This window comes from Filicampus tigris, chromosome 2 (genome assembly GCF_054856515.1).
Source record: "Filicampus tigris isolate MCC_2025a chromosome 2, RoL_Ftig_1.0, whole genome shotgun sequence".
In the NCBI taxonomy this organism is placed as follows: Eukaryota; Metazoa; Chordata; class Actinopteri; order Syngnathiformes; family Syngnathidae; genus Filicampus; species Filicampus tigris.
This window is the reverse complement of record NC_141218.1, coordinates 2,869,222-2,887,548: the sequence shown is the minus strand read 5'-3', so window position 1 is coordinate 2,887,548 and position 18,327 is coordinate 2,869,222. Positions and strand designations below refer to the sequence as shown.

The 18,327-nt window shown below is 49.0% G+C and overlaps 3 protein-coding genes across 8 annotated transcripts in view; 1 reads left to right on the top strand and 2 right to left on the bottom strand.

The window, feature by feature from the left end:
• The first annotated feature begins 824 nt into the window (after nt 1–824).
• LOC147150845 (N-acylneuraminate cytidylyltransferase-like) lies at nt 825–4,676 on the top strand. Of its 2 annotated transcripts, none has more exons than XM_086021081.1 (8): nt 825–1,168; nt 2,390–2,532; nt 2,615–2,770; nt 2,880–3,013; nt 3,096–3,190; nt 3,722–3,893; nt 3,968–4,133; nt 4,211–4,676. In XM_086021081.1, the coding sequence occupies exons 1-8, from the start codon at nt 942–944 to the stop codon at nt 4,411–4,413; spliced, it is 1,296 nt and encodes a 431-aa protein (XP_085877207.1). In that variant the 5' UTR covers nt 825–941; the 3' UTR covers nt 4,414–4,676. The 2 variants fall into 2 exon arrangements, with proteins under 2 accessions (XP_085877207.1, XP_085877216.1); XM_086021090.1 differs by lacking the exon at nt 825–1,168 and adding an exon at nt 1,644–2,162 and having other exon boundaries at nt 2,367–2,532.
• LOC147150844 (E3 ubiquitin-protein ligase TRIM39) lies at nt 4,654–14,228 on the bottom strand. Of its 4 annotated transcripts, none has more exons than XM_086021030.1 (14): nt 14,085–14,228; nt 12,427–12,568; nt 12,093–12,342; nt 11,799–12,007; nt 11,633–11,737; nt 10,609–10,704; nt 10,273–10,506; nt 8,630–8,777; nt 8,425–8,472; nt 7,302–7,328; nt 7,129–7,193; nt 6,932–7,042; nt 6,750–6,868; nt 4,654–5,056 (listed from the first exon to the last, which is right to left on the bottom strand). In XM_086021030.1, the coding sequence occupies exons 2-14, from the start codon at nt 12,565–12,567 to the stop codon at nt 4,807–4,809; spliced, it is 1,803 nt and encodes a 600-aa protein (XP_085877156.1). In that variant the 5' UTR covers nt 12,568; nt 14,085–14,228; the 3' UTR covers nt 4,654–4,806. The 4 variants fall into 4 exon arrangements, with proteins under 4 accessions (XP_085877156.1, XP_085877139.1, XP_085877147.1 ...); XM_086021013.1 differs by lacking the exon at nt 14,085–14,228 and adding an exon at nt 13,532–13,668; XM_086021021.1 differs by lacking the exon at nt 14,085–14,228 and adding an exon at nt 12,796–13,523.
• Nucleotides 14,115–18,327, bottom strand: part of tkfc (triokinase/FMN cyclase) — a 73,047-nt gene continuing 68,834 nt past the window's right edge. For both annotated transcript variants that reach the window (XM_086021060.1, XM_086021051.1), the window contains exons 12-23: nt 18,173–18,262; nt 17,392–17,426; nt 17,249–17,333; nt 17,083–17,172; nt 16,876–16,992; nt 16,595–16,714; nt 16,261–16,398; nt 15,890–15,996; nt 15,701–15,807; nt 15,400–15,433; nt 14,367–14,459; nt 14,115–14,276 (exon numbers count right to left, since the gene is read on the bottom strand). In XM_086021060.1, coding sequence (XP_085877186.1) covers nt 14,115–14,276; nt 14,367–14,459; nt 15,400–15,433; nt 15,701–15,807; nt 15,890–15,996; nt 16,261–16,398; nt 16,595–16,714; nt 16,876–16,992; nt 17,083–17,172; nt 17,249–17,333; nt 17,392–17,426; nt 18,173–18,262 — 1,178 coding nt within the window. The remainder of the gene's footprint in view (nt 14,277–14,366; nt 14,460–15,399; nt 15,434–15,700; nt 15,808–15,889; nt 15,997–16,260; nt 16,399–16,594; nt 16,715–16,875; nt 16,993–17,082; nt 17,173–17,248; nt 17,334–17,391; nt 17,427–18,172; nt 18,263–18,327) is intronic.

The following is an 18,327-nucleotide window of genomic DNA, read 5'->3' as shown; positions in this document are numbered from 1 at the left end:
GATGTCGCCCTCCTACAACACACCTGACTAAAATGACCAGCACATCAGCACAATCCTCTACAGCCCCACCACGGGTTTTCAGTGTAATCAAATATACAAAGAGTACAAAAGGCTTCAGGGGACGAGGAAAGAGTGGAGAACTCATGGGCTTTATATCTGACTACAATCCTCGCAGAGGCTGCAGTGATGATTGCTTCATCCTATCTGGATCTGAATAAATGTGCTTTTGATGAATTTTTTTGAGTGGATATCTGAAGTGACAAAACCATGTACATTCAATAAAAACTACATAGGTATCAAAAATTGTTGGTAGAGGGACTTTGTAAAAATGACAATGAAATACAATACAAAAAACAGCCTAGTTTTGTGAACAATACCACTTGCAATCTGTTTTTTTTTAAATATAAAAATAAATGATAAAATTAAAGGTGACTACAGTTCAGTAAAGGTTTGGAAAATCATATAAATATAGGAGGTTTTGGGGAATGGATGAGCCTTAACTACCAAAGGACAGTTTGGAAAATTATAGAAATATAGGACGTTTGGGGACTATGGGCGAGCCTTACTGCCAAGGAACCAGGTAAAAATAACTGTGGAGAACTTGATTGCAAATGATGAATATAGATGAATATATCTTTTATACAGAAAATACAGTCTTAAAAATTACAATATTTACCTGGTTTTCTTGTGTCAACTCTTAAGCCAATTCTTAATCGTTAAGAATACATGCAGCATTCAGTACACATGCGGCAATTGCCTTTTTGTCCTTTGAGACTTCCTGTAGCGGAAGGGGGGGGGGGTGTGACGTTCCCACGGGGCACGTTTCGTGTCAAGGGGGCGTTTCGTTGCGGTCTGCAATCAGATACATTCGGGTCCGCACACGCCCTTCTAAGACTTCCCCAGCCGCTTCGAAGCGACGCAACTTTGCGCTCTTCCCCACCATGTCCTCACGCAAGAGATTTGTGGCCGGTGACGAGATGGCCCCCGGCGGCGACAGGGCCGGCGGCAAGCTGAGCAAAGCGGGAAGCGGCAAGCGACACATCGCCGCACTCGTCCTGGCGAGGGGCGGAAGCAAAGGAATCCCCCTGAAGAACATCAAGATGCTGGCCGGGGTGCCGCTCATCGGATGGGTCCTCCGAGCCGCCGTGGACTCTGAACTGTTCGACAGGTACGTGCGCCAGCTATTTTGACGCGATGGACCAGCCGCGCACTTCCCAGCATGCTTTGCGGCCCCCGTGACATGCCAACCAAACGAAAGCGTCGCCCCCCTTTATTTGTTCACTGGTTTCTGTCGTTTTGTTGTGCGTGCATACTCCCAGAAACAAATGCAAACAAAGAGCTTCTAGGTTGACTACGACTGTTTAGAAAAAGCGCGTCACAATCACTACGATGTATGCATGTGAAATATTATAGAAGTGTTGGCAGAGTGGTACTACGCAGCAGTAGTGTCGCGTCCGGCTGTTTCCGGGCGCAACAAACCGGAGGAACACACAGCCTGTCTCGTCTGACAGGGTGAAAGAAACGAGAACTTTGATATAAAGACCAAAGTAACACTGTAATGTAACAAACATAAAGCACGTGCTATAGAATAGCAACATACTATTTGAGAGCACATATCGTAATGAACCGCAAATGCCGATAGCAGGCGTTGCGCTTCATCTTTTTTGTTTTGTTTTATCAGTGAACCTGTTTGGCGGTTGGTCAGGTGGCGTCTCTGTCACAACAAAGGATAAGATTATTTTGTTGACGAATTGAATAGCCACGGTGAAATATGACAATCCGAAAGTCCCGCAGATAGTATTGTTGGTTTTGTGTTTCTGCATCTACAAACTAGGCAGAACAGCCACAACATCTGGCGCAAAGGTAAAATCAGAACAGATGACGCCAATCCGAAAGGCTTCACAGGTGGCTCCCAGTCAGCTGGAGAATAGCGTCGAACACTCTGCCACTGGCCTATAACTCGCATAACGATGGGCGTCATGATTACGTGAAAGAAAAACGTGTTAAATTGGGCTCTGAAGTCTACAGACTGGTGTCAATTAGTGGAGCCCAGCCTTCAATGCAAACATGGTGAAGCAGCATTTAGCTGTTATGCTGCATGCGAGTGGCATATGCCGGCAGAAGTGAAGTCAGCCCCAAGTGTAAATGCTTTAAAATCCAGGGTAAGAACTTTGCTTTTTCATTCCCAAAAAAAAACCAGGTTCTTGCACGGCCTGCTAGTGATTTGGTTAAGCTACTTTTGACTGATTAACTCATTTGTAAATGCTTTTTGAGTGTTGTATTTTTAATGATGCGAAGCATACCGTGTATGAAATGCGCTGTACGAATAAAGCTGCCTTGCGATGATGTTTTTTTTTTTTTTAAAGACCGTCCGCATATCTGCTCGCAGTGTGTGGGTGTCGACCGACCACGACAAGATCGAGGAGGTGGCCCTTGCCTGGGGCGCCCAGGTTCACCGCCGGAGTCCCGAAGTCTCCCGAGACTCTTCGTCGTCTCTGGAGACCATGCAGGAGTTTGTCCGGCTAAATCCACGTACGAGTCGGGGGCGCCTTTGAATTAGCCGCTTGAGCAGAAGCGCTATGGTAACGGAACGCCGAGCTGCTTGTCTTTGCAGAGGTGGACATCGTGTGCCACTTCCAGGCCACGTCGCCGTGCCTGCACCCGTTCCACATCAAGGAGGCCTTGGAGTCGATCACCCTGCACGGCTACGACTCGGTCTTCTCGGTGGTGCGGAGGCACCAGTTCCGCTGGCGGGAGGTCAAGAAAGGATGTAGGCGAACCGCCGCGCCGCGCCGCGCCGCGCCGCTCCTTCCGCCGCTCCTTCCGCCGCTCCTTCCGCCGCTCTGCTTTCCAAAGTGCCGCTCCTCCCCTCCCCTCAGCTCGCGAATTGACCAAGCCCTTCAACCTGGACCCGAAGCACCGCCCTCGGCGTCAAGACTGGGACGGCGAACTGTGTGAGAACGGCTCCTTCTACTTTAACACCAAAGAGCTCATCATGCAAGGCTGCCCGCAGGTCAGTTGGCTTTTTTTGTCGCGCGACTCCTTCAAAGCACTTTTTGCGCGAGCGGAAGACCAACGAGAGTGCCGTCGTCCAGAGCGGGAAGGTGTCCTACTACGAGATGCTTCCCGAGTACAGCGTGGACATTGACGTGGACATCGATTGGCCTGTGGCCGAGCAGAGAGTTCTCAGGTGAAAATCAAATCAAGCGCTTCATGTAGATCAGTGTTTTTCAAACTGGATGTGCCGCCAGATGTCGTCAGGTGTGCCGTGGGAAGTGATCTCATTTGTGTGCCTGCGCGGTCTGGCGCCCGGCAGCGTAATCATGTTTTTACTACATTGTAGTACTCTTCCATACCAGCAGGTGGCCGCAGCAGCAGCAGGTAGCTAATTGTCTTCAAGACAAGCGAATTAGTGACGCATGTTTATCCAAACAGGCCCGTGTTTCACACTGCTTAAGTATCAATATGAAATATTATAAAATACTTTTTTCTTTGTGTTGATTTAATTCTTATTGAAGGCCTTACGTCATTCTTCAATGTTAAAAAATGCTAATATAAACAATATAACACTTGTTAAAATAAGCTTTTTTTCTCCCCGAATTTCAGCTGCTGGTGTGCCGCGGGATTTTTTTTCAATGAAATAAATTTGCCTTGACTCCGAAAAGTTTGAAAAACACTGATGTGGATGAAACGCCTCACGTCCATGTGCTCCGTTCGGCAGATATGGCTACTTTGGCCGGGGGACTCCGGAAGTGGTCCGCCTGATGTTCTGTAAAGTGTCGGGATGTTTAACGGACGGCAAGATCTACCTGTCGGCGGCCGGCGACGAGATGATGTCCATCAACAGCCGAGACACGGCCGCCATCCGCATGCTGCAGAAAGAGGACGTGGAGGTCGCGGGCGCGCCGAGCCTTGCCGAGCCGCCGCCCGGCTCTTTCGCCGCTTGACGTGCGCCTCTGCTCCGCAGGTGGTGCTGTTGACCGCCGCCGAGGACCCGGTGGAGCGGACGCTGGCCGACAATTTGTCCAAGCGCACGGGCTGCCGGGTGATGTGCGCGGGAGCCGAGCCCGTCGACGACTTGGCGTCGGCGCTGGAGTCCAGGAAGTTGGTTTGGAAGGACGTGGCCTACCTGGGTAACGCGGCTCCCTGATCGCAGCGCGCGCGCCTTTTCCATGCCGTCCTCCGTTAACGTCCTTGTGCCTGCGCTCAGGCAACGACGCGCCCGATGTGGACTGCCTCAACCTGGCCGGCTTGAGTGCCGTGCCCGCCGACGCGCCGGTGGTGGCCATCAACGCCTGCAAGTACACCTGCCACCGCGCGGGCGGCGACGGCGTCGTGCGGGAGTTTGCCGAGCACATTCTGATGCAGAAGGCCAAGGCCAAGTCGCAGCTGAAGCAGGACCGCATCAACTGACGTCGCACGCCGAAACCTTTTACTCCACTCTGTGATTGGTGGCGAAGTAATCAACCCACTGGTGGGCGTGTCCTATTCACGCTAGTCACAACGAAGGACTGAAGTCCATGAAGTATGCTAACGCTAGTTAGCTACCTCCCCCCCCCATAATCCCTGCATTAAAGTCAGAAATTTCACAAAAATGCTAATCGAGAGAATCGAAACTTATTTGCAATAGTAATAAAACCATTGAATCGAAAATAAATTGTAAATTTTTCTTTAAATGCTTGTATGAATAACTTTGAAATAAGAGACAGTTCTAATCGATTTGAAGAAGTCCAGCAAGAAAGCAGCGCAAGAAGAATCAAGGTGAATCAAGTGTGGCGTCGAGCGACCGCGCCGCGCCGCCTCGGCTCATTCGGACACGTCGACCGGCGTGATGACGAGCGGCCCGTCGTTCTTTCCCGATCTGTTGGTGCAGGGGCTGAAGAAGGGGAAGATGCACTCCGTGAAAGTGTCGTTGAACGTATAGATGTGGATTTTGGCGTCCACGTTGTAGAAGGAAACCTGTCCTCGCTCAAAGTCGACAAATATTCCAATCTTGTTGGGTCGGAGGTTGAGGTGGACGTCGGTGGACGGCTCGGTGCGGAAGGCGTACTTGTTCCTGAGGGAGGGGGGTGGGGGTGGGGGGGGCAGGACCTGGTGACGCCGCTTGTTTCAAGCACTCACAAAAAATCGGCCATTTGGGCTGCAATTTCAGGATGAACCCAAATTGACATTGACAGCTCAACGCAACACTGCAGAACGTGACGGAATGAGAAAATTGGGGGGGGGGGGGGGACATAGTTATCAACTTGTTGTAATGGGAAAAACAGCGACCCCAGGTGGTCTTATTGGGAACTAACATTTTGAGACGCCACACATGGTCGCTGTTAGGTAGAAGGAATTGTTGGAGGGGTTGCAGAGGCAGTGGCACCGACCCCCCCAGCCCCCCGCGAAATACTTGGAACCCCCAGGTGCCAGACCAGATAATTCACTTTTGGGTGTTTTCTGATTTTTCGGGGGGATTTTTTGTTCCACATTTTCCCCAGTACACCATAGGGAACAAAAAAAAATTGTTATGCGGGCCGCCTGAGATGTCCTTGCCCCCCCCCCCCCCGGCCCCATGGAAAAAAATCCTAGCCTTGGCAATAGCAAGTGGCTGCGGCTAGATCCTCTTCCTAAATTTCCAAGGTCGTGGAGCCGGAAGTGATGCAAGACATGACACAATGAGCTGACCGAGCGGCGGCATCGGAGGAAATGAATGAATGAAACGTGTTGCTTCTGCACCAAAGCGTTCCAGCGATCCATTTGGAACAAAACAGGCCTCCTGAGGTGCATGTCACCTACTCACTCGTTATCGTCCCCCAAAAAAACATCCCGACGTTCAAGAGAGTCAGTCATTTGTTGTCAAGTAATTGTCAACACTTTTGTTTGGTTAATAACACTGCTCAACAAGTGTTTACAATTTTTTTTTTTTTTTTTTTTAATCAAAGACGCAAAGTAATCTTTTCCAGATTGTTTTCTTGCACCAATTCCGAACCTACACTCGTTTTCTGTCTAGCACATCACATTTTCAAAAAATAACAGTAATATATCATAGAGGGTTTGGTATTAGTTATAAATTAAGCGGTAGGTTCAGCAACATTTTTGGGGGGAAACGTCACAGCTAGAAATGACAAAGCGCGTTGGCGTTTGTATTGCGCAAGCTTTTCTAGGTCAAACTTCAAAACAAAAGAGACATTTTCGAAATCAGCATCCAAAATGCAACCTCCGACTATAATTTGCTGTTGACCAGTGCAACGCGTAAAAAGTACAGGTGACGTGGGGACGGACCGATAATATCAATTTGTCATCAAATCTGAAATTGATCAGATTTGGACATCAGGTTTGGGCTCGACAGTGACCATATACTGTCGTGTATATTTACACATGAAATTACCAATAGCTAAACACCGTACACCCTGAATTGTGGGCTTGGGGGCACTGGTCCCCCTGAAATATGCTTGGAACCACATGGCCCCCCCCAAGGAAGAAAATTCTATTCCCGCCAGGGCAGCTGGCTGGATGTGGCTTCGTTTTTCATTTATTTTAAACACAAGGCAGCAGTTCTAATTGGTGCTTTTGTGTTATTTAAAAGAGGATTTGACCTATCTTTGTTTTGATATATTTGATTTTTGCTTTCTAAAGCACTGTGCTTGTTGTTAAAGGGCTCTCGAAATAAAGTTGCGCTGAGCGTATTTTGGGTTCATCCTGAAATGTCCCTCGATCAATTTTTTGTTGTTGTTAGCTTTAGCTTGAGTGTCCTGCCGACTCACTTGTCTCTCAAGCTGAGGAACCAGTATCCATTGTTTGGTGTCACGTCAATCTTGCCTTTCCTGTTGATGGACTGTCTGGCCACGCCCAGATCCCAGTCTGTCTTCCCGCCCACTTGAACCTGACACGGAGGACGCTGTCAAACCCGCGGCGCCGTAGCTGGGCGGGCGCGCGCTTGGCTTACCTCCCAGTAGTGTCGCCCGGAGGTGATGGCCTCCCTCCCCAGGACGCACACCACGCGATCAAAGCGCTCCATGTTGTCGGGAAGCAGCTGGGGCCGATCGCCGCAGCGCACCTGCACAAACACCGGCAGACGAGCGCGTGAGGCGGGGGGGGGGAGCGGCGCAAAGGTGCTCCGCAAGACGGCGTCGACGCCCTCACGCTCTTCATGTCGTCGGACAGAAGCAGTCTGGGGTGGGCCGTGTTGCAGTCCAGAGTGACGTCCACTGCGGGGCGGGGGGAGGTGGGGGGTCGGGAGAAGCAAGGCGGACGTTAGGCGCCGGGGCGGCCGGCCAAACGAGCGGCGACGCTGCGCCGCTTGCGTTGCAACCTACCCGCATAATCCTGCACCCTTCGCATCCCTGCGGAGAAGCGGACATGTTATGACGCCACATGAGCGCGTGTCCGTATAAAGTCACCTGCAAAAGTATTGGAACGGCAAGCTCAGTTCTTTGGCGTTTGCCGTATACTGAAGACATTCAGTACACGAGGAAAACAGGGATTGACCTTGCCGTTCCAATACTTTTGGAAGGGACAGTTCGGATATATCTATGTGTGTGTGTGTGTGTGGACCAGGGGTGTCCAAAGTCACAGCAGGGGCACGATTTTATATTACAATAAAACCCCATATTGTAATAATAAAATAAAGCCATACAACAAAAGTCGAATGTCATAAGGCTTCTAAATATAAATACTTAAAAAATACATATCAATACATAAAATTATATTATTTCATATTTTTCTATTAAAAATGTTTCACCGGTAAATTGAATGTTATATGGTTTCAGTTTTTATTTAAAAAAACAACATGTAGAAAAGTTTAATTAAAAAATGGTCATGTGTTTATTCTAAATTGTAAATGAGTTTGAATAATATTAGATGATGTCACACCATATAATTTTTTTTAAAACCGTAAAAAGTAACAAAAATTTATGGGATTTTTTAAAAGATTTAAAATAAATTTACAGTTACAAGATATCACACATATTTTCTTTGGTTAAAATGATTTTAGTTGAATATTACAAAACACCATGCAATTTTCAATATATATATTCTTTTTTTTTAAAGATATTACACTAATACTTAACATTTTGCCTTGAACCAAGCCAATAACACCAAGCTGAGACTTATTCCCCCCCCCCCCCCCCAGTTCAGCATATCGTCGCTGTCCTGTGAAAAACACTGATCTCCAATTTTGGAAACTTTTTTCATTTTCACTTTAATGCGATGTCTGTGACGCGCACACATGATTCATGTAAAAATAAGAAAATGACAAAAAAAATATGGAGATAAGTGTTTTTTCACATGACAACAACGATTATGCTGCTGAGCAACAGCTCCATGAATGGCTCTAAGCACGTTTCCAAAACGCAAAACCCATCCGGTCCTTCCATGTTTGCCTGTGGCCGCCACTGTAAAAACTTTGGACACGCCCGGTGCACACGTTGCGACACTCACTGGGCTGCGGACGTGCTGGACTGGTCTCGAGTGAGGAGGCGGTGAAACCTGAAGGGTCCAAATCAATAGCGCCATGATTGAAATGAAAATCAATTTTCAGCCCAGTTTTAGCCAAACCGGATCATTTCCCGGGGGGGGGGGGGGGGGCGCTCGCAACGTGTTGTCTTGACAAAATCCCCGACCGGCAAACGGCAGTTGGACTCACCCGTTTCCGTGACGCCCCTCAGCTGTTCCTGGAACTTCTCCACCTCGCCCGCCAGCGACCTGTAGATGGCGCTGATGCCCAGGTCGCACGTGACGGAAACGTCCGACCAGTCTCTGGTGGGCGGGGGAGCGGCGACCGCGGCAAAATTCTGGGGAGGGAACAAGTTGGACCACTTTTAACATGACTCGCACCAGTCGAACGACTAGCGCACAATCGTAGAATGACTGTCTTACTAGTAACATTTTTCACACAATTAGTCCGCCTTTTAGCCTACCGGTAGGCATCGAAGCTTACACGTAAACTATTGTTCTGCACTAGAAACAGTAATAGGCACAACCCGTGGGCTATGCTGCACTCAAAAACTCGAGAATGAGCAAACAGGTCCAGCAGGGTAGTGACTTTGAGGGTAATGTTTTTTTTTTTGCTTTTGTGACATCCCAAACTATGAAACACCAAAAACAAGACCGGCGAAATAACATCGGCACGGCGTAAGCGATATTGACTCACCGCTTGATTACAACTGAACATCGCTGGCCTTTTTACATGCCGTTGGTCATTCACTCCATTTTGCTCACAACCGCAACACAAATGTTAAGTATCAGCTGCCTTAAGTTGTCCAACTTGTCACTGTCATAGGTAAGGGTAGAACCCCAAATGGTCGGAAATTCCTTTTTTTGTCCGACGTGAGAAACGCACATGTAGTAATACGGTAAAATGACAGTTGCGGACCCAAAGTCTCTGTTGGCTTGCGATGGGTTCAAGGGCCTGGACATGTCATGTTTTGCAATCCGCTAGCCACGTCAGTGCAGGACAACATCAAACAGGCACGAGGACGAGCAAACAGAAAGCAGGAAGCACCAAAGCAGAACTGCATTCTGTCGTTTGCGACAGAATGCTGAGGAGGCGATTGCCAGGAAAGCGATTGAGGCAGGGAGGTGGGAGACAGGCAGACTTGATCGCGGCAAGCCGTGGAAGAGTGAAGGAGAGCCTCGTATGAAAGCGAAACAACAATCTGGCAAAGAGTGAGTGAGTGAGTGAGTGGCTAATGAGTTGGGCGTGGCTGAGTGGGGAAATAGAGAGGCGAACGGAAAAACACTGAGAGCACACAAGTCAACAACGGCGCCCGACTGTGACACCAACGTGTTGGCTTTTCTCTCCTTCATAATGGAAATTCACACCTTAGTCTTTATCGTCAACTCCAACTCTGTGCGCAACGCCGCCATCTGCAGGGATCTGTTAGTCACGACTAGGGATGTAACGACTGATCGAAAATCAACTTAAAATAGAGTCACCTTGATTAAACTCATCTAGAAAATGATGTCTTGAAATGGTGGTTTTTTTTTTTTTTTCATTCCGGATGCGTAGCACATTTGGAATGCGACGTTTCGATCAAATGATGCTTTTGCGCTCAAACGCGATTGCGTTTGTGGATGGCTGCGGAACCACACGAGCGCACAGAGACAAGCATGGTAGCAATTTTCAAAAAAAAAAAACGAATCGAATGGAAAATCGGGAACTTGAAAATCGAATCGAATCGTTTCATCTTGACAGCGGTTTAACAAACGGGAAATTCACGGGCACGGACATGGAGAATATACAAGATATCAATTCCGGATCAAGGCCTGAACGGCGACGCGATTCACCTTGACACCCTGCAGGTGGTCGTCCGTGGCGGAGAGCTGCGCCACAACGCTCTCCCGCCGCCGCAGTTCTTCCACCTCCTGCTCCAGCTGGCGTATCAAGGCGTCGGCTTGGCTCTCCGCCGCGCGGCGGTTGGCCTCCATCGCGCGCATCAGCTCCGCCTGCGCTCGCTCAATGGCCGCCATCAGCGCCGAGAGCATGCAGACGCTGCCCGTGGTGGCCCGTTCCACCGTCAGCTGGGTCCGCACAAAACACCCCAAAGAAACTTCTCAAAACAGACGGACAATTCCCTCCGGCCGAAGCGGACAAACAATGCCGAGCGCGCGTGGCCGACGGACCTCCAGCCGGGAAAGCGATGAGCGGATCTCTTCAATCTTCAGGAGTCTCTGTTGGATCATCTGGCGGGTCTGCTGCTCCGTCTCTTTCAGCTGGGCCTGCGCACGCGCAAAAGAGCGAGTGCAGAAACTCAAATGTAACCCAAGTCAAACACGGCCAGGGCAATTCTTCAGTTCCTGACTTTCAAGCCCTTTTCATGAACTGTCACTTGCTCGCGGCTTACCAGAAGGTTTATCTTTAAAGGGGCGAGTCAACGCAAACTTTTTTTTTTTTTTTTTCAAGAATATGTTCTATGCAAGCCCACCAGTTGAAACAAGGCATTCTGATGAATATTGCGTTTGTGGAATAAATGTTCATCCACTGGTTTTTTAGCCATCTCGGGGGGGCGGCCATTTTGTCTTCTGTCGACTGAAAATGACATCGCAACTGCTCACAACGACCAATCGCGGCTGACCTGCTTTCCGAGTCTGAGCCGTGATTGGTCGTTGTGAGCAGTTGCGATGTCATTTTCAGTCGACAGAAGACAAAATGGCCGCCCCCCCGAGATGGCTAAAAACGAGTACATTTTGCTGCTTAACTTATATCCCGCAAATGCAAAATTAATCAGAATGCTTCAACTAGTGAGGCTGCTGGGGACGTACTCTTGAAAAAAATATGTTTGGGTTGACTTTTGCTTTAAAATACAAAACGTGTTGGTAGTGTAAAAAACCTCCTATGACCTGTTTTAAGAAATCTTGCCAAGTCAAGTTTTCCTATTCTTCTGGCAGATTTTTTTTTTAAATACAGGAGTACCTTCACTTACAAGTATATTTTTGTTTTTAATCAGTGACCAAGCTAAAAGAAATCTAATGAATTGAAATGCCATTCATCCATTCCGACGCCATCACTTTCTTTTTCTTTTTTGAAACCAAAATAGCATTGCATTGTCTTACAAAACATCATGAAACAAGTTTTCTTTTTCCCTTTTGTTTGGACAAGTGCGGCTCTCGCCGCCACCTGAGAAAAGTCCGCGTTTTGTCGGCCCACCTGCTTCTCCGCCCAGGCCGCTTCCACCGTCACCGTGTCGTGATCAGAATGCGCCTCGGCCTCGCAGTTGGGACAGATGCACTCGCCGTCGGTGCGGCAGAAAATCTGACGGCAAAGACGGCGCTGAGCGACGTGAAACGTGTGCAACCGAGCGCCTTTGCTTTACCAAGATGCCCCTTTGGTGCACGTCGCAGAGAGGAAGGTCGTGGCCGCTGGCCGCCCCGCTCACGGTGAACCTCCTTCGGCCGGACGTCTCGCTCGAGCTCCCGCCCGCTTGGCCGAGTCGTCCGGCCGCCGAGATGATGGGACACGGAACGGGGACCGACGACGCCATGGAGGCTGCGGCCGCGGGGTCGCCGGGGATGGCCACGCCCCCTTGAGTGTCACACACACACACACACACGCGCGTTGTCTTGTCGGCTGTTTTGTCACGCGGACTCACTCCAGAGCGGCAACCGACCTCGCTCCTCGCCGCTCGCCGTCACGCCGGCGTGAGGTCGTGGCAGCTTCCTCGTCAGTTCGTCCAGCAACTCGTTGGGCAAGGCGCACTCTCGCCCTTTGGCTCCCTTCTTTTCCTTGGCCCCGCTGCCTCCCCCTGCCCCGCCCCCAGACATGGACCTGAACTGCTCGGTGATTTCGCGCAGGGTCCGGTTGACCTGGAGGTCCGGACGCTTCTGGAAGGTCCTCTTGCACAGAGGACATTGACACACCTGCAAAGAGAGGACACATGGCGACGCTTGAGTGTGTAGAAGACGATTTGAGGATGGGGGGGGGGAGGCACCTCATGGACCTACCTTGGCCCCATCCCAGTATTGGTTGATGCAGGTGACGCAGAAGCTGTGGCCGCACGGTGTGGACGACGGGTTAGTGAAGATGTCCAAGCAGATGGAGCAGAGGAACTGCTCACTCGACAGCAGACCACCATATAAGGACATCCTGCCAAAACACCAAAGTCACGAGGTCAAAATGACCACGTGACAAAGAGCACAGTCTTAAAATAAACTGCAGCCAGTGAGAGTAGGCCATGGAGTTTACGCGTTCCACTTAAGCGAGCAGCAGCATTCGGAAGCGAGCGGAGATGTTTGATTTGAAGGCGTGCTGGCTGACTCCAAAGTAAGGCGCATTGGAGATGTAATGAATTCCAGGTGTCAGAAAAGGCTTACCAATTTCAAATCACCGTCTTTCCACTTCAAACCCAAGCTTGAGACCATTGTGCAAAAGGGGCCCCAGTCACACAAAACACACACCCGCCAATCTGATTAGGATGAAGCGAAGATTTTAGGAATGAAGCGGGGTGAGATTTTATCACATCCCGATGGTGACATTCTGTACAAAGTCACGCTTTTTAAATGTGGTGCTGTTGTCATGCTGGTTGCCTCCATTCCAAAATCAAAGTTTTCCGAAGCAGCAGCTCCGAGGTGACAAACAAGACGACCTCATTACGCAAATTTCCCCCCCCCCGACGTCAGCAACACTACATTTGCCAATGTTATGGGGCCGGGGGCGGGCGGGAGGGGGTTCCCCAACACTATCCGATGTCTTTCGTGATTAGTGACAACAACGGCGACGGAACATATTCCAAAGAAAAGGTTGAATGATTGCACCCGTGAATATCACTCGCCGTTTTTGTTCCAAAACGCTCTCAAGAAATCACCTCAAGTCCAGATGAAAGCCACTCAAATGAATTTGTAGAATTTGCCGAGTTTACAAAGGTGACTTGAATTGCAAGTGAAGCGAGAGGAAAGACGACGATTTGTTAGCTTCCTTATTTCAACGACAAATTCCTGTTGGCTTGCTCCCAGCTGTCCTCCTCTGACAAGAACCGGTTCCGAGTTCCAAGCGTCCGTTTCCATTTGCACTTGATTCTGTTCCAGCGGAGTGAGGCTCGTAAGTGCGTACCTGCTTTCCGCGGAGGGGGGCGGGGTGGGGGGGTCGTCTGTGGCGTGGACTCTCGGGGAGGCGGCTGGCTCTCGTGGAAGCCCGCCGACAAAGTGAGGAAGGAATCAGGGTGTGCGACGCCTGTGATTTTCCCCTGCCGCCACGCCCACTGGAGTCTCAGCTTCCCGGTTCAATGTGGCCGGACTGGTTGAGTTGGGAGAACCGGGCACCTTCCACCTTATTTTGGCCAAAACAATTCTTGTTCTTTCTCTTGCGGGGGAAAAATGTTTCATGTTGCCCTTTTGAGCCTTGGCCAATAACAAGTTCACACGATTATCAATCATGGATGGAATATGTTCTCCGGTCAACTTTTTGTCTTCACTGATTTATTTATTTATTTTTTTTCTCAAAGCGGGCCATTCCTTTGGACTCATGATAACATATGAGACATTTTGTACCCAGGAAATCCCGCATGAAATGCTTACAGCGTGTGCGTGTAGAAAGTCAAGGCACCCATTTATTCTACACTTTATTTCTTGTGGAATGTGATTCCTTCAAGATCGTGGTTGCGCACCTTACGGAGTACAGCTGTGATGGTGCGTTTCTAGCACCGCCGCTCGTCGAGGGCCTCCGCCACGGCGCTCAAAATGGCGGCCACGGCCTTGGCCCCGGGGTCAGGCAGGGTGAGGCGCTCGGCCGCGATGTAGCTGGCTCGGCCCGCCTTGGCCGCGAGGCCGCGAGTGGATTCGGCGCCCGCGGCTGCTCTCTGGACAGCGGCGCGGTCTGTTAGCTTTGGTGCCTGCTTGCGCAATCGCCAGCAACAAAACAAAAACAGGTTGAGGATGTTTTGCCGCACCTGAGCTGCAGCTTTCAGTACGGCCATCTCTCCACCAGGGGGCGCGCTGTTGAGTTTCATCAGCTCGTCAACTGCCGGATGCAGAGCGTCTAACTGTGGCGGGAGAGGACAGGAAACAGCTTGAAAACAACACACAAACAAAAAAGTGCCGCTTTTTTGTTTTCCTTCGTTTTATTTCGAATATATAAGAAAAAAAATTAATAAAAATAAAATAAGAAAAAACAACGACAACAACAACAAAAAAGGAGTGGCATTTAAGTGCATTAAAAAAAAAAAGACATACATTACATGTTCGAAAAGGAGTAGGAAGAAGTATATGTATACTTTTATGTTCCGACCCCTTTTATCTCCATTTCATCAACAAGATATTACAATACTTTCCAATACTTACTTTTATAACAAGAAATAGTATTATATATAATAGAAACTACAGGCAATACACTTCCATATCCACTACTGATTAATATATTAATAAATGCTGTTAAGCGTAGTTCACTATTCGATTATACTGGATTCTGTTAATACGGATTGGTACACCTATTATTAGAAATATGGACAAATGGGTTTACATAACGGCACAAGAACAATAGTAATAATAGCAATAATGATAATATAACCAGACAGTAATGACCATAATACAATAATACATATATATATATATATATATATTTCTACAACTCTATCAGCCCCTCTTCATCTTTATATTTCTTTAAAATACTTGTTTTATATTTCGTTTTGAACAGGTGTATGTTTGGGCATTGTTGTAGATCAGTATTCAGTTTATTCCATAGTTTTACACCCACATATAGATACAGAAAAACCTTTCATTGTCGTACGTGAGTACTTTGTCTTTACATGATGTGTTCCCCTTAGATTATAGCCACCTTCTCTTTCTGAAAACATCTTTTGAATATTAGCCGGCAGTCAATTATGTTTTGCTTTATAGATTAGTTGTATAGTTTCATATAAATGGAACTATTTCTCTCATAGTTTGCTGTTCATGAGGAGAAAGCAAACATTCCAAGTGACTCACCATGGTTCTGTCCCCCAAATCAGCACCGCCGTATCTGTCGATATCAAAACGGATCCATTTTAGAGTTCATTAGTGATCGGATTCTGTCAGGGCCTGTTTAGTTTAGTTGACATGTTGATTGTACCTTCTGCCATCTAGAGGAAGAGCATTTCATTCTTTTGCCTGTCACTATACGTCGTTGATGGACAAAGATATTGTTTGTAGCAAATGAGCAACTTTCAGTTACCTGACGATCGGCACATTGGTTGGGACAAATTTGGATACACTGTCTGCATTGTCGGGTGTGTTTTACAACACGCACCTTCTCATGGCTTGCATCCCAGCATACAGTGCATTGGCCCATGCTGCGGTGTGGCTCCGCCCCCCGGTCATGTGACCGGCCGCTGCCGTGAGGAACAAACTGTACAACTGACAAAACAGCGTGTCAATGTGCGCAAAATCCAAAAATTCTTCCCCCTCCTAAAAATGTTGAGCAAAATGGAACGCTTACTGCGCCTGAAGACCCGCCCATCTTCTCCTGAACCAATGCAGCCAGGGCAGACAACAGTTGCCCGGGGCAACCGGGGACCACGTGACTTTGGAGCCACACCTGAATGGCTGAGTGAGCATTTTTGTCAAACTGCGTTTCTCAAACTGGTGCGCCGCGCCGAGCCGTAACTTGGGCTTCACTAATTCATTCGCAAGAAATGATGCTGTGTCATTAAAAAAACTGCAGCACTTCATGTGACAACATTTAGTGTGCACGTAGTTGTTATGTTTAATATGAGGAGATCCTTGGAAAAATGTCTCTCCTCTAAAGGTTGTCTGGACCCAAAAAGGTTTGCGAACCTCGGCTTTGCGCATTGTTTGCATTGTGGTCACCTTTGGCCGCCTGCGCGTGAGTATTCCCGCAGTCGCCATCGCCGGAAGCACGGTCCAAGGCGTTGAGCTCTTCCTGATATTCCAACAGTGTGGAACACACCCTCTCCAACACCTTGCGCATCGCGGGACTTTGGGGTCCTAGCAGAGGAGAGAAATTCAGCACCCTGACACTACACCAGGCTAGGTCAGAAAGGTGCAACAAGGCGCTCTAGACGCACACTACAAACACAGTGCAGCTCAGCTTCTGACAAGCACGTGCCATGTTAATTTTTTTATTTATTTTTTTTAAATTACAGACACAAATGATTCCATGAGTGTCCAGCAGGAAATGAACCTTCGGGCAGCATGACGTCATGCGCCCCGGGAGACATCGTGGTCGGGTCTGTGAGGAAGTTGCGGCCACTCGCGCAGCCGCTGCTGAGGTTCGGCCAGGCGGGAGCGCCGGTCTTGGCATCTAGATGAGAGGGGGGGGGGAACATTGGAACCTTAAAATGTACCTCAGTCAATGTACTCATTGTGTTTTACTTTAGTTGGGATTCTTGCACTGGACTATTAGATACATTCCACAATCATTTAAAAAAAAAAAAAAAAGACTTTTGTGGTGTCTTTCCTTACCAAAGAGTTGGAGTATTTCCGGACAGGCCCTCATCAAGGTCAGCGACATTCCAGCCATCTCCAGCGAGGTCATGAAGGATCCGGCCATCACCCTGGCGACCACCATCCCGCGATTTTCTGTCAGCATGTGGAGCCCGTGAGCGCTTCAGGATTTTGGGCTGCTTAGCATTAGCATTAGCATTAGCACGCTATCAAACGCGTCATCACCCAGACACGCGATGGCAGCCCGAGTCACCACGGCCATCTCCAGACGCGAAAGCGCCCCGAGATTGTTCACGCAGACCACGAGCGCGTCACCTGTGTGGGAGGGGCACACGCGCGCCAGCTCAAACAAACCGCAGACGGGAGGTGGCAAGCGCGACGCCCCGCCCACCTGTGCTCAGGTGCAAGCGCGACTGACTCTCCGCGTTGGTCATGTGATCAATCATGGCTGACACCACCTCGTCTGCTGTCGCCACCTGCTGGGCAAATACACCAGACGACACCTGCAAAAGCTTGGCGCACCGCCACACTCACCTTGGACCTTTTCACCCCAGGCTCCCCGTGGATTCCTGCACGAAACGGACATCCGTCTTATCCACGGAGTGTGGCAGTAATCGCCACTGACTAGTCACAAACACATCAAATTCATCACCTATGCTTTTATTTTCGTGCGGAACCCATCGCCAGCTGTTAAAGTGATTCGTGGAAACTCGCAAAAGCTTTGCATGGCAGGGGGAGGAGCCAAGTTTCGCCTGGGTTGCTAGTGGCAGCGACAGTATTCATTCACCGCATGTGCATATACGGTAAACACGGCACACTTCTGGTGCATCTCTTCCAAATCAAATCCAATGTATGCCATTCAATTATGAATCTTTTTGGGATGATATCACATTGTTTGTGGTACGTATAGAGCAGTTGTCACCAACCTTTTTCCCGCCAAACTCTCCAAAATACGTCTGTTTATTTTACTCATTTGCTAACCCACTCATTTAATATTAGCATTACGTGACAACTTGACATGCGGAGAGAATCCGGTCACTTTTCAAAATAAAATATTTTTCAGCCACGAATGATAAATAAACCGGAAGTACTCTACATGATTTTTTTTTTTTTATCTTTCATCCGTGCAGCCCGCCACGGCCCGGTCCCGAGTGGCCCGCGGCCCGATACTTGGTGTACGACTGATAAAGAGCAGCGCTCGAGAGGAAATTCCAAAATAAAACATTTTTAGGAGGCGTCAACAACTCTCGTTTTTTTTGGTTCCCTCTCCCATGTGAATGGCGGGAGATTACGGTAGGTCAATCGCCATGCTCACCCAGGCCGAGCTCCATGTCCCCGGGAGGAAGCTCAAAAGATGGCCGACAGCCCGGAACGCTGCACGGGGACAAGCTGACTCCCAGCGTGCCTGGAAGACAACGCGACGCCGTTTCTTGCCGGCCAACACATGGGCGCCATCTGGCACGAGAGCCT

Excerpts from the sequence above, each read along its gene's own strand:
- LOC147150845 (XM_086021081.1), top strand. The coding sequence starts at position 942 with ATGTCCTCACGCAAGAGATTTGTGGCCGGTGACGAGATGGCCCCCGGC. Across the intron at positions 2,771-2,879 it reads GCGGGAGGTCAAGAAAGGAT|CTCGCGAATTGACCAAGCCC; the intron begins GTAGGCGAACCG and ends CCCTCCCCTCAG. Across the intron at positions 3,014-3,095 it reads TCATGCAAGGCTGCCCGCAG|AGCGGGAAGGTGTCCTACTA; the intron begins GTCAGTTGGCTT and ends GCCGTCGTCCAG.
- LOC147150844 (XM_086021030.1), bottom strand. The coding sequence starts at position 12,567 with ATGTCCTTATATGGTGGTCTGCTGTCGAGTGAGCAGTTCCTCTGCTCC. Across the intron at positions 10,705-11,632 it reads CGGCCTGGGCGGAGAAGCAG|GCCCAGCTGAAAGAGACGGA; the intron begins GTGGGCCGACAA and ends GCGCGTGCGCAG. Across the intron at positions 8,778-10,272 it reads ACCACCTGCAGGGTGTCAAG|AATTTTGCCGCGGTCGCCGC; the intron begins GTGAATCGCGTC and ends TTCCCTCCCCAG.